Genomic DNA, 12,059 nt, shown 5'->3' with positions numbered 1-12,059 from the left:
TAATTCGCTTGGGTTTGGCATCATTCGTCAGTGCAGATCTTTGCCATTCACATATGTATCTCTCGTGTGTGTTCCGTCATTCTACTCCCTACCATACATTGAAGCTCCATCTATACCCTACCAAAGGAAAGGAGTCTTAAGTGTGACTCAAGTCAGCCGCGTTCTTGCCACATGCCATCCGGGCATCGATCGATGAGTCGTGGAGACGTTGAAACGATCGTGCCGCCCCATAAGGCTCTGGATTAGTGGCATGAGCAAACACATTTCGCAGATCTTTTCACAAAAGTGTCAACACAGATGCACCGTGGTGTGGCAAGGATTTGGGGTATGGGGTAAATGTAAACACACACTCACACACACACGCGATCAGTCCGCCTGGCGAATCAGACGCGATCGGGCCTGGCCTTGACTTGACAGATTTGCCGATCGCATCGCCACTAGGGTTGGAATCAGCAAAAAAAAATCATGATTAGAACGGCGAAGGAACCGGGGATCATCACACATGTGCCCTGTGGCCCGATGGCGTCCTGATTGACAGTTTCGCCTTCTCACCTGGCGTTGATCGTGTGCCCTTCTTGCTTGCGATTGGAGTGTGCTCTACACGTGCCCAAGGACAAATATGGGCAGCCAAAGACTGAGGGAGAGAGAGTGAGAGAGAGGGAGTAAGAGAGAGATCCTTTGTGTGGTTTAGGGCACGGGCCCGCCCGCCCGTCGTTTGTTGTCTTGTCGTTCGTTTATTTTTCTTGAGGCTCGTTGAAGATCGGTTTTTTGTAGATCTGTTCATCTCTGATCTCCTTTTGAGGGATATCCTCACTTGATGCCTCTTTTATTTTTTGCTGCTGCAATCGATTACAAGAAAATTATTATGTTCCCGAAGGATAATCCGGGCACAATCTGAGCACCATCCACGATGAGGGTTATGCATCATTATTTGACTCTCACTTGACCTCTCTATTGTTCGCAAAGAAAGCAGCGAACAATGCCCAAATGCAGAAACAAGATGCCAATTAGGAGCTGGCACACATAGTTCCTTTCTCAAGGATTAAGCCAGCAGGTCCCAGCGGAGTGGAGCTTAGGCACCGATCCTGGCAAGCACCAGTTTTATTTGGAATTGTGTGCCGGCTCTTGGATGCTGGCTGCTGGATGCTGTGCTGCGGGCTTTGTGTAATTTATTGCTTGCCATTTGGGCCAGCGCCATTTTTCCCAGAGGGTATGAGATTCACGTCTCGCAAGGGTTGCGCGTTGCACAAGGGTTGAACGGGGTTCAGCATCCATCCCCATCTAAGGGCTGTCATCGCCATCGCCAACCCCTCGTTTCTGCCACCCCAGAACCAGACCAGAGAACACGTGTCGCTGATTAAATAAAATGTTTGGCAATTCGTCTAGTCAAACTCTTTTCGCTTCCATCCTCCATTCACAGAATCTAACTTTCACTTCCATTCCCACTGCAATTTCTTATACCTTAAAACAGCAAAGACAAAAAGGGAGAATGACAGCTTCGATTCGATTCCAATATTTGTGCTCAGGGATGGATAGGACAATGACTCATAGCGATTGACAGACCACAAAGCCACCAGTATGGGAGATGTCTGAGATCCAGCTTTAAATCGAGTTCCAGCAGTGAGAGTGAAGGCTAAGAACAAGTGCAGTTTGGCCGGATAAAGCTTTCATTTTGCCAGAGCCAGTGACAGAGCCATAACCAGAGATCTATGTATCTATGTATGTTAATATAGAAACGTGTATTTAGACATTAACGAGTATGCAGATCTTTGCTTAGCGAACAGCCACAACGAAAATCCACTGATATCTTACTGCAGTTTAACCAAAAATTAAATATTAATACCAAGCTGGGCAGGAGTCTTCAGTGGGGTTTGATTCGCAGGCATTTCATTCAGTTGCCATTCGATAAAATATTTATTACTATTTCATAATATTCCAATAAAAATAGTCGCTTAACTGGTAAGTATCAAATTTCCATATGGCATCAAGACGAAATCTAATTGTCAGTGAAGCCATTTCCAAACAGTGAAGAAAGAATTATATATATACAATTACAAAATGAATTACAAATTCTGTGAAAGGTGGTAAAAATGACTTGCCAATCAAGGGATATTTTTATACCCGGTACTCGATAAGTTGTATTTGTGCGGAAAAAATGTAACAGTGTGCGACGTGAGAAGTGATGTAGATGTAGATAACATATGTATAAAATATGTAAAATGTTAAATTTGAAAAAAAGTACTAATGTACGGAAGTAATACCGAGTACCGGATATAAAAGTTGTGACGCGTTCCTTCTCATTTTTATACCCGGTACTCGAAGAGTAAATAGAGTATATTTTATTTGTGCGAATAACGGTTGTATGTTACGCACAGAAGGAAACGTTTCCGACCCCATAAAGTATATATATTCTTGATCCGCATCAATAGACGAGTCGATAGAGCCATGTCTGTCTGTCCGTCTGTCCGTCCGTCTTGTTGAGCGCCTGAATCTCAGAGACTATAAAAGGTAAAGCCACAAAAATTGTGCATCCAGATGGCTGTATGCAGAGGCCAAAAATCTCCCACAGCCACAGTTTTGGCTACGTCCCCCATTCCAGCAGTTTTGCTTAGTTTTTGGACATCCTCTCATTCCACAATCTGCTTCGTGCAGCGTGCTGGTGTGAGAAGTGATGTCGATATAGATGTAGATAACATATGTAAAAATAATGTAAAGCGTTACATTTAAAAAAAAAAGAGAAGGCACGTTTAAGACGCTTCTTACGCTTCACAACTTTTATACATGTCCCTTCTCGTTTTTATTTATTTTTAATATCTCCTCTGCAAGTTCTGTTCGAAAATTATAAAAGTGCCAGGAGTTTCATCAAGTTGGTAAGTATATTGCCATATCTAAGCATGAAGATGTGAATCCCTTAATCAGTTCCACAACCTAATTATTTCATCGTGCAAAGTACATTCTAAAGGTTCCTATTTGAATCAGAGGAAATAAAGGATTCGGAAATTATTTACATAAATATTAGACGTTGCAAAGACAGAGCACAGTCAAAAATTAATTAAATTATTATAATTAATTAATTAAATAATTTGAAATGCAATTCCAAATGCCTGTCACATAAAAACTGCTGAAATGATTCCCAAACAGATCTTCTCAGACAGCATAAATGGAACCTCCTTCGGAAATCTTTGGCTATTCATTTCAGCCAAAAAAACAAAACCATGAAAAACTTTCGCATTTTCTCAGATATTTTGGCTAAATTGGCCGGCCGCAAAACGTGTGAACACTTAGATGATTGTCCAGTAATGCGGCGGACCATTTTTCATTTCCCAAATTTTACAGTTATTATGAGAGACAAAGGTGGCATCAAAAGCGACAGAAAGCAGCAGCAAATATCCTTCAAGACTCGGCCCGAGTCCGATTCAACGGAAGTTGAGGAGGATGATTATCTGGCTGCTGGCTGTCGTGTCCTCCTCGCATGTGTTTGGACAATGACATTTTTATTGATAAAAATTATGCACGCTTGAGGACAATGGCAAGTCCTGTCGCTGTGTCGTCTTAATGTTGGACAACTTGACTCAGCATAAAATCAAAATGGGACGATCTTAAGACAATGAAATGGTCCAGGAGCAAGACTCGGACTCCGACTAGGACTCGGACTCTGATGCTCCTGGCTCTCCTTCTTCATACTGTGGCTGCTGCTGTCATAATGGCTCAATCAGGCAGAGAACATGCAGCTAACAGTAATAGACTCTCCCTCTCCCTCTAGCTATCCCAGGACCTTTGTGCACACAGGAAAAGGATTTCTGTGGTCACCGAACTGTCATCCATCCACTGGGACACTGGCGACAGGGACGGCGTCGGCTCACTTAAAACAGATCTCTTCCCATGTCCCATGTTTGTTTAACGGCTCTACCCTCTTCGGCCATGCGCGATGTGACCTCTATATGGCTACATACAACCCATAGGTGGGTTAACGGTTAACTGTTAACGATGAATCCTTTGCTTTTGCTGGTCAGTATTTTCCAGCAGTTTCCTTTGATGGACACCGACATTAACATAACATTGTCTGAGGGGAAATGCCAAGAATTTCGTAAAGGTGTACAAAAGAAAATTTTTAAACAAATTAATTTTAAAATATTGTCTTAGCCAATATGGAATGGGATTATTTTATAAAGCAGATATCGGAACGGAACCAAACCAAAAACCAACAAAATCAAATTATTTTGGAATGTGCTCCGACGTTACCATGTTTTAATCAGATTTTAGCACACATATTGCATGATATATGTATGTATGTGCATAAGTTTAATAATCGACTTTCCAATTTGCGTCAGTTAAAATGAGCAATTTACATTCTTTATCCTGTAAATGTGTGTACTTCCGCCACCAGGTATAGGTTTTAATTGCTCGACTTTGATTTAAGTCCTTAGTTTAAGGGAACTTACGTGTTCCTGGACGTTGCTTACAAACTGCAATTATACTTATTTAGAAATCCACAAAATTCCACAGCAGTAGAAGTGTCCTGTAAATACTCATTCTGTACTTGTACATTCTGACAAAATGCCCAGTTATTTTGTATATTGTTTGCCAACCTGTGAAGAGTGGGCGGTGCAGTGAGACGCCCATTTCGGCTTACGATTATTTGGCAGAAAATTTGGCAGACAATTCTCTCAAAAAAGCTAAGGACACGGACAACAAGATTCGATTCCGGTAAAATGGATTTAGCTGCTAAAGCGTAAAAATGCAGTTAAATCCTTTTCCCTGGGGTACAGCAGCATACCAGTCCCCAGGTAGAAGTGACGTGACACCCTGTTGACTTAAGATTACGACGACAAGCAACAAGGAACAAGGAACAAGAAACAGAACAAGGAGTAAATCTCCACTCATTGCAGGGTACGGGGTGCAGGGTACGAGGTACAGGATTGAAGATATCATACTCTCCTTGCTTTGTACACTTGTTGCTACTTACACTAAGCCGGCTGAGCTGCATAATTTTCCATAAAAAAAACAATAATAACACAATGCTGGATGGGCTGACTGGCATTTTTTTTTGGGATGTTACGCACAAATGTACATACATCTGTATCTATATCTTTATGTGTATCTATACAATGTTCTGGGCTGTAGGAACTACTAATTCTTCTTGATTACATGCGCCAGGTCGTAGACACCGCGCACCGCCTTCAGCTTCACGCCGGGAACATCCTGCAGCCTACCGACGCGACAGAGAACGATGTTGTGCTCCTGCAGATTGTGTCCAATGCCGGGTATATAGGCCACCATTTCTTTGCCGGTGGAGAGGCGCACCAGCACGCACTTTCGGTTGGCAGAATTCGGTTTCTTAGGCTTCTTGATCAGCGTCTTTAGGACGACGCCCTTGGCAAAAGGCTTACCATCCAGCGGCTGGCGTGGCGGCCTTGTCTTGATATGAGGTCCAGAGCGATGCATTTGATTCAGCGAGGCCATGCCGCGCAAGGCGCTCACATATCCGCTCTGCATGGCTGCAAAACAGAGTAGACATTAAACATTCGTCATTATTGATTGCTTCAAATCGATTTCAGCACAACTGTACTGTGCAAAACACATTTCCCAGCTCGGGGTTTCTCTCGGTGGAACAAACAAAAGGGTCAGACTAGACAGTTGGCCGGCCGGCCAGCCAGCCAGCAAGATTGACAATGCCTGATGGGCTCTTTGTTGTGGTTAATCTCTGTGAAAATCGAAAATAATTGTTCAGCAGTCGCCTCTACATCAGCAACGCAAAATCTTTGACAATGTTCCCTGGCTCTGTTCTCCCTAGGATCGCCAATAATTGCAGCCAAATGACGCGTATTCGCAAATGTCCAGCAATGCAGCGGAGGCGAACAAAAGGCTGATTCTCCTCATGGCTCTCAAGCCTTTCATGCCATGATTGAGAGAGTGTGACAATGGGGGGACGGTCCATCGTCCAGAGTCCTCGGAGCTACAATAGACAGCAGTTTCAATTATAAATGCCACACACCGACCGATCGCAGGTAATAATTTCCATATTGCGAATTTGAAGCTGCAATGGCCATGCTGGACATTTGGATAAAAAGGACGAAGGGCGGGCAAACAATGCCGGACAATGGGCATAGCTGATCCATAACAGCCGCAGCTGCAGGTGTTGGTGTGGGTGTCGGTCCGAATCGGTCCTTTTCGTGTTTTCCGCTGTGCTTATTGTGCTGGCCACGCAAATTCCCATTGTCGCTGCTGTCTGGGACTCTTTTGCCATTTGACAGCACAACCTCGCTGGCAGGTTTTAAATTATTTGTTTAATTAAAACCCATCCGGGGGACGCATGGGAAAGCGGCAATGAAAATATTCGCAAGCACCACAAGCCCGCGTAGTATGGGGTGGGGAGAGTTCCCAGAGTGGAATTGGAAGTGGAAGCGAGCTGTAAGCAAGTCGGCCACGAGCACGCGACCGAAAGAGTTTCGATTGAGTGCTGTTGCTCTGCGGCTGCTGCAGTGGGCACTGCATATTGAAAAACAAACACTTTATACAAATCATTTTGGGCACGATGCGACGATGATTGCTGTATAAATACTCGCACAGACGGCTAGGGAGAAATGCGCGTGGTCATTGATTGGGAAAGCAGGAGGCCAGACCGGCCCGATACTGCTGTCCGGCTGTTTGGCTGCCTGGACGGACCCTCTGCAATATAAATGGACTGGTCAAGTTTTTGGCCAACTTGCAGCGAAACTTACCCTGCGCTGTCAAATGTTTCGTAATGCTAAATGTTTGCCGCAGGAAGTTCATGTCGTAGCTGTGACGTCGGGATCGCTTGCCGTTTTACAAGGATAATTGGGTGGTGTGCCAACCAGTCAATAGTGTACAAAATTTGATATTTAAGCTTCTTTTTTAATTTATAATTTATAAAGGCAGCAATTTCTTCAGTGTGACCGCAGATTTATCGATCAATTATACCAACAGACCCTCGGAAATATACCGAAATATACCCTTTCATTTTCCAAATATACTGTAAATTCCATAAATCCTAAATCATATTCTTCGACTTTGATATTCCATTTAATATAATCAGCGAGTAAAGACTCTAAGCACAGTTAATAATATTGTATCTGATAACTTAAAGTACTTTGTCTTAGTTGATTTCGTATATAATATGGATAAAACAAAAGAGACCAAAAACGTTTTCCACCAATTAAATGTTTCTATATGAAAACTACATAAGGATGATTTCTTCGACAATTGGCAATTGTTAGTTCTGCCTAGAACTAAAATTTTGGTATATCGGTATCGAGAAGCTGGTAAAATGCGCGTTTATTTGAAAATATTAATAAAATAAATCTAGAGTCTCCCTCAAATTTCTCCCTGTAAAATGACGCTCAACCGCTCTTTGCTCATTGTTTTTGTAAGTTATTGTTCTATTCTTCCAAGTAATTAATATCCTAACAATTGGATTAAGTGTGTGCAATAATTTGAGGGTATACTGAGAATCGGATAAACATAATCTGTGATGGGATATCAGTTGGCATTCATTAAATTTCGGATTTGCGTAGTCAAAGCCTATTATCCTATGCTTAGAACAGCTCCACGGCATCATCGTCGATTTCGACCAGGGAATAGTCGCTGGTGCTACCAAACATCCACCAGTGGCGCATTATGCTGCGGATGAGCAGGCAGCGCGTCGTCACGAACTCAAAAAAGTGGAAAAAGAGGGCGCTGGAGGTGAGCAGAGCACAGGAGGCTATGAATACCTCCTGCACGGTGAGCTGGTCGGCGCTGCCCTGGTTCAATGTCTCCATGCACTGCAGCACCTGTACGCAAGAAAATAGGCGCTGATAAGCGGTAATCGGGCCACGATAGAGGAGTGCCGCAAGCAGATGACTCGGAGCGGCACGGCATGCAGCACAGATGGCCCTCACCTGCTGCAAGATGATGTGTCCCAGCGGCATGAGCGAGACACTGAACAACACTTGTTTCACGATGAGGCCGCAACAGCGGCCACACCAGAAGGTGCGCATCATCCTCTTGACGCTCACCCGCTCCTCGGATAGATCGAAGACAGCGTTGCAGATCTCGCAGCGATTGTCATGGCGGTGGACGATCCACCGCCGCAGGCACTTTAGGTGTATGTAGCCCTGCAATATGGACGTCATTTTGCTGTAATAATGTTATCCGCATCCGCTCCAGAGTCACGGTCACACTTACCACACTGCCCTTGCACTTGCACGGACATCTGATGATCTCCATGTCGCTGCGGTTCCAGCGGCAGATGCGGCACGAGTTTCCGTTCTCGTTGGCCGAGTCCACGCTCGCCTGCGAGGGTGGCCCTGGTGCGGGCAGGATCATCGGACGGGGTGGTGCACCACTGGCCACGACACCATCTGCAGCATAATCGTTAGCCATGTGGCTGCTGGAGCCGGTGGCATCAATGGCAGCCATCTCGCTCGATGTCGTCGGCCTCCTGTCGCCCAAAACACTGTTGCCGAAAACACACGCCCAAAACACACAAAGCCGAAAAGCCGTGGACTCCTAGATGACGGGAAGCTGCTGCCGATGGGCCATGCCAATTGACTCCCAATGTGTGTGTTCTAATGGGCGTGTGCCTCGTCTGTTAGCCCGAGGTGTAAATAGTAAATTTGAGTGTCGAATTTTTACATAAATTATTTCACAGACATTTTACAATAGGTCCAGACGTCAGATGCGATACCCGGAAAGTAAAGGCATTCTTGGTTTTCTGAATTACTGTTCACACTGTTTTTTATTACACATTTCCAACAGTTCCAATTTTTCATTTGAAATGATAAACTCGTAGCAATGTTAAGTAGGAAGTGCAGAGGTAAACGGTAAAGCAGTTTTCAATCAGCTGTCCGCGGCTACAGTGGCTGCAATCGGTTAAGCAGTCGCAAGCCTCTTTTATCGCTTCGAATGTGTATCCTTAAAACACCCCAATCGCCAAGATCCATCCGAAAGTAAATATCAAAACGAATTAAGTTACATAGAATATGTTTATTATTACGGTAGTAATTCATCAGGGTTAGTAGCCGAAGATCTCGTGCAGAGAAATCTTCGTTTTCTTCTGCGTCTGCTTATGCTTCTCCTTCTCCGATTTTACAATTACAATTATGAAAGAAATAAATCAACAATTATTGCATAGTTTCTGCTGCGCGTTCGATAACAAATAATAATGTGTAATAGTAATAATAATAATAATAATAGTAAAAAATGAAACAAACACAAAAAAAAACGTACAAGTTTGCTGGTTCACGTTAGACGAGCCTGCGCTGCCATTTGCGGTTCCGTTTTACAGTTAGATTGGGTGTGTTGTGGTCCGCCCATGGGAATAGGAGTAGGAGGAGGATTAGAAGTGGGCGAAATGCACTGTTACTATGCCGTCTGTGTGGTGTGTGGTGTGTTTGGGCGGGCTGTAGAAAACTGCTTAAAATGTAATGAGTGGTTTTCTGTTTCTATTGAGAGTTATTGAGTTTGACTGCTGCTTTTGGCCTCTGGTTCCCTCTTGCTTTGCTGCTCTTTCGACGGCGCAACGCTGCGCTGCGCTGCTCTGCTGCTCTTCTCTACTGCTCTCGCTACTGGCAATTGCGGAAACGACGATATATGCTCTGGACATAGACAAAAACGCACTTCCAATCGGGGCGGCTCATCTCCACCATATCCTCGACATCTAGCAGCGGCGCTATGCCCGCCTTCTCGCTACGAACCAAACGAAAAACGTTACAGTCAGTATAATTTATGTATGTGGTATAAAAGTACAGTACTCACTCAGCAACACTGAAGGCCACCTCAAAGTTGTGTCTGCGCGTCTGTTTGGTTAGTGTACTGTAGTCAAAAGCGTCTGGCAAGAAATGGTGGATCAGCGCGCAGAAAGCCAAGCCGTCTGACCAGCTCGAGCTAAAGTTGCTTATTTGAACGTTCTGTGGATAATAGGCAAAACAAATTCGCATCAGTCGGTTCGCAAGTTTTGGGTGGGGGGGGGGGGGGGGGGGGGGGGGGGGGGGTGGGGTATGGGTAGTTTTTTATGTAAGTAGCGAGCGAGCGATCGAGCGTTTGGTTGATTGGTATTTATTTTGATGGCGCCTGCGCAAAAGCATTAGGTTCACCAGCCCCAGCCCAAGAAGTGAAACAATCAAGCTAAACGAAACAAAAAAATTAAGCAACAGTCGAAACGATAGCAAGCCACAGCGCTGTGGCAGTATTTGGCATGGTAAGTGGTAAACGGTAAACGGTAAACGGCAAAGCAGTAATCGGTAAGCGGCAAACGGCTACAATAGCTACAGTTGGTTATAAAGCAGTCGTCACATGCTTATTCAACTGCTTCCATTCCTTTGACCTTATTTGCGAACTGCTTCCACTGCAGTGCACTGCTTGCTGCGCTGTACATTTTTGTCGTTTGTGTGTGTGTGTGTGTGTGTGTGTGTGCATGTGTTTGTCTGTAGGCAGAGGCGTGTGTGAGATCTTTTTTTTTTGTATTCATTCATTTATTCCTTCTTTTCTATTTTCTTGCTTCAATACTACATCCTTACGGTAGTGGGTATAATTTAATTTAATGCGGGACGTATTTGGGAGTGGGCGCCCAACGCGCGCGGTAGTGCCCCAAAGCATTGAAATGCTTGCAGTATACAAGGAAGTCAATGTAAAAACCCGATTATCTTCTACTTTTCCATTTTTTTTTAAATCCGGGCACAACTTTTTATGTAAAATATGGCATTGCTTTACATATTCCCATATTTTGTTTGATTAAGTTTAAAAATAAAATAAAAATTCGATTTTACCCTTAAGAAAAGGCGGTGGCACGGCCATTTTTTCAACAAACCTTCCTTTCACTATTGTAGACTCATATCAAAAAACTAAATACAAAAATATTGTTTCGTTTCGAAGTTATTAATTAATGCCACAAGAAGTGGTCAAATGCCCCATAGTGCATTGCTTCGCACGAAATGTGTGTGATCTTGTCCGCATGTGTGCGGCTGTGAGTGTTTCTTTGTGTTTGCGTGTTTGTGTGTGTGTGTTTGTGTGTGTGTGCGAAGGAAGCTTTCAAGCGCTGTTTTACTTTTTATTGATTAGCTGATTGTTGAATTTGTCGTTAGGTGTATTTATTTTCTTATTGCGTTATGGCAAACTAAAATCGGAACGGAACGAACGAATCTGTACAAGTAATAAACATGGAAATCAATATCTAAGATGGGCAAATAACAACAATTGACGGTGCTTGGGGTCTATGGCTGTGGCTTTCGGCAACTGCGTTTGCGTTTCGGCTTGGCTCATTGTTTTTTGGTTTTGTTTTTCTTTTTTGTTGTAATTTTTGTTGGTTGGTTTAGGTTGTCGGATACCTCGTATTCCTGCGTTTTGTGCTGACACCACTGCAGAAGCTGATCCTTGACAGTGGCAGCGCGCGCATTTAATGCCGGATCGGTAAATTTGAACAGCGGCTGTGACGAACCGCCGCCGGGGGTCGTAGGTGTGCTTGTTGTTGGAGATGATCTGAACAAAATGATTCAAGGTGGGAGGGTGGCAGTCGTTTTAGCGAAACTCACACAAACAAAATAATTTCTTCAGTCTTCTCTTAAGTTCTGTTTTTGTTTTTCAAATTGTAATTTTTTGTACTTATACTGGGGTTTTCGATTTATGTTTTTGTATTACTTTTAGTTCGTATGGGTTAGGGTGTGGGGGGCGTACATACATAAGTGTGGCTTTGGATTTGTTTGTATATGTATATGTATATGTATATGTATATGTATATGTATATGTATATGTATATGTATATGTATATGTATATGTATATGTATATGTATATGTATATGTATATGTATATGTATATGTATATGTATATGTATATGTATATGTATATGTATATGTATATGTATATGTATATGTATATGTATATGTATATGTATATGTATATGTATATGTGTGTGTGTATTGTTGTGTTCAAAAGAGAAATAAAACAAAAATTATAAAATAACTTAAAAATGGAACAGCTAAGGCCGTTCTCATGTTCGTTTATGTCTGGACATATACAAAATCCAGAAAGACAAAGAGCGAAAAATAAATAAAAAGGAAAA

At 43.2% G+C, this 12,059-nt stretch overlaps 3 protein-coding genes across 8 annotated transcripts in view; all 3 read right to left on the bottom strand.

Annotated features, from left to right (window-relative positions):
* Positions 1–5,026: 5,026 nt before the first annotated feature.
* Positions 5,027–6,914, bottom strand: LOC117590851 (40S ribosomal protein S12, mitochondrial). Its single transcript, XM_034283848.1, has 2 exons — positions 6,723–6,914; positions 5,027–5,498 (listed from the first exon to the last, which is right to left on the bottom strand). The coding sequence occupies exons 1-2, from the start codon at positions 6,772–6,774 to the stop codon at positions 5,131–5,133; spliced, it is 420 nt and encodes a 139-aa protein (XP_034139739.1). The 5' UTR covers positions 6,775–6,914; the 3' UTR covers positions 5,027–5,130.
* Positions 6,915–7,515: 601 nt separating this feature from the next.
* On the bottom strand, positions 7,516–8,690 carry LOC117590819. Its single transcript, XM_034283787.1, has 3 exons — positions 8,188–8,690; positions 7,902–8,117; positions 7,516–7,793 (listed from the first exon to the last, which is right to left on the bottom strand). The coding sequence occupies exons 1-3, from the start codon at positions 8,419–8,421 to the stop codon at positions 7,557–7,559; spliced, it is 687 nt and encodes a 228-aa protein (XP_034139678.1). The 5' UTR covers positions 8,422–8,690; the 3' UTR covers positions 7,516–7,556.
* Positions 8,691–8,968: 278 nt separating this feature from the next.
* LOC117590834 (microtubule-associated protein futsch) overlaps positions 8,969–12,059 on the bottom strand; it is a 43,815-nt gene continuing 40,724 nt past the window's right edge. For 5 of the 6 annotated variants that reach the window (XM_034283818.1, XM_034283819.1, XM_034283820.1 and 2 more), the window contains 3 exons: positions 11,328–11,478; positions 9,760–9,911; positions 8,969–9,690 (listed from right to left, as the gene is read on the bottom strand). In XM_034283818.1, coding sequence (XP_034139709.1) covers positions 9,567–9,690; positions 9,760–9,911; positions 11,328–11,478 — 427 coding nt within the window. In that variant the 3' untranslated portion in view covers positions 8,969–9,566. Of the gene's footprint in view, positions 9,691–9,759; positions 9,912–11,327; positions 11,479–12,059 lie in introns of those variants that run through there. The other variant, XM_034283824.1, reaches the window with a different exon arrangement.

This window comes from Drosophila guanche, unplaced genomic scaffold (genome assembly GCF_900245975.1).
Source record: "Drosophila guanche unplaced genomic scaffold, DGUA_6, whole genome shotgun sequence".
Taxonomy (NCBI): domain Eukaryota; kingdom Metazoa; phylum Arthropoda; class Insecta; order Diptera; family Drosophilidae; genus Drosophila; species Drosophila guanche.
This window is presented reverse-complemented; position numbering and strand designations above follow the sequence as displayed.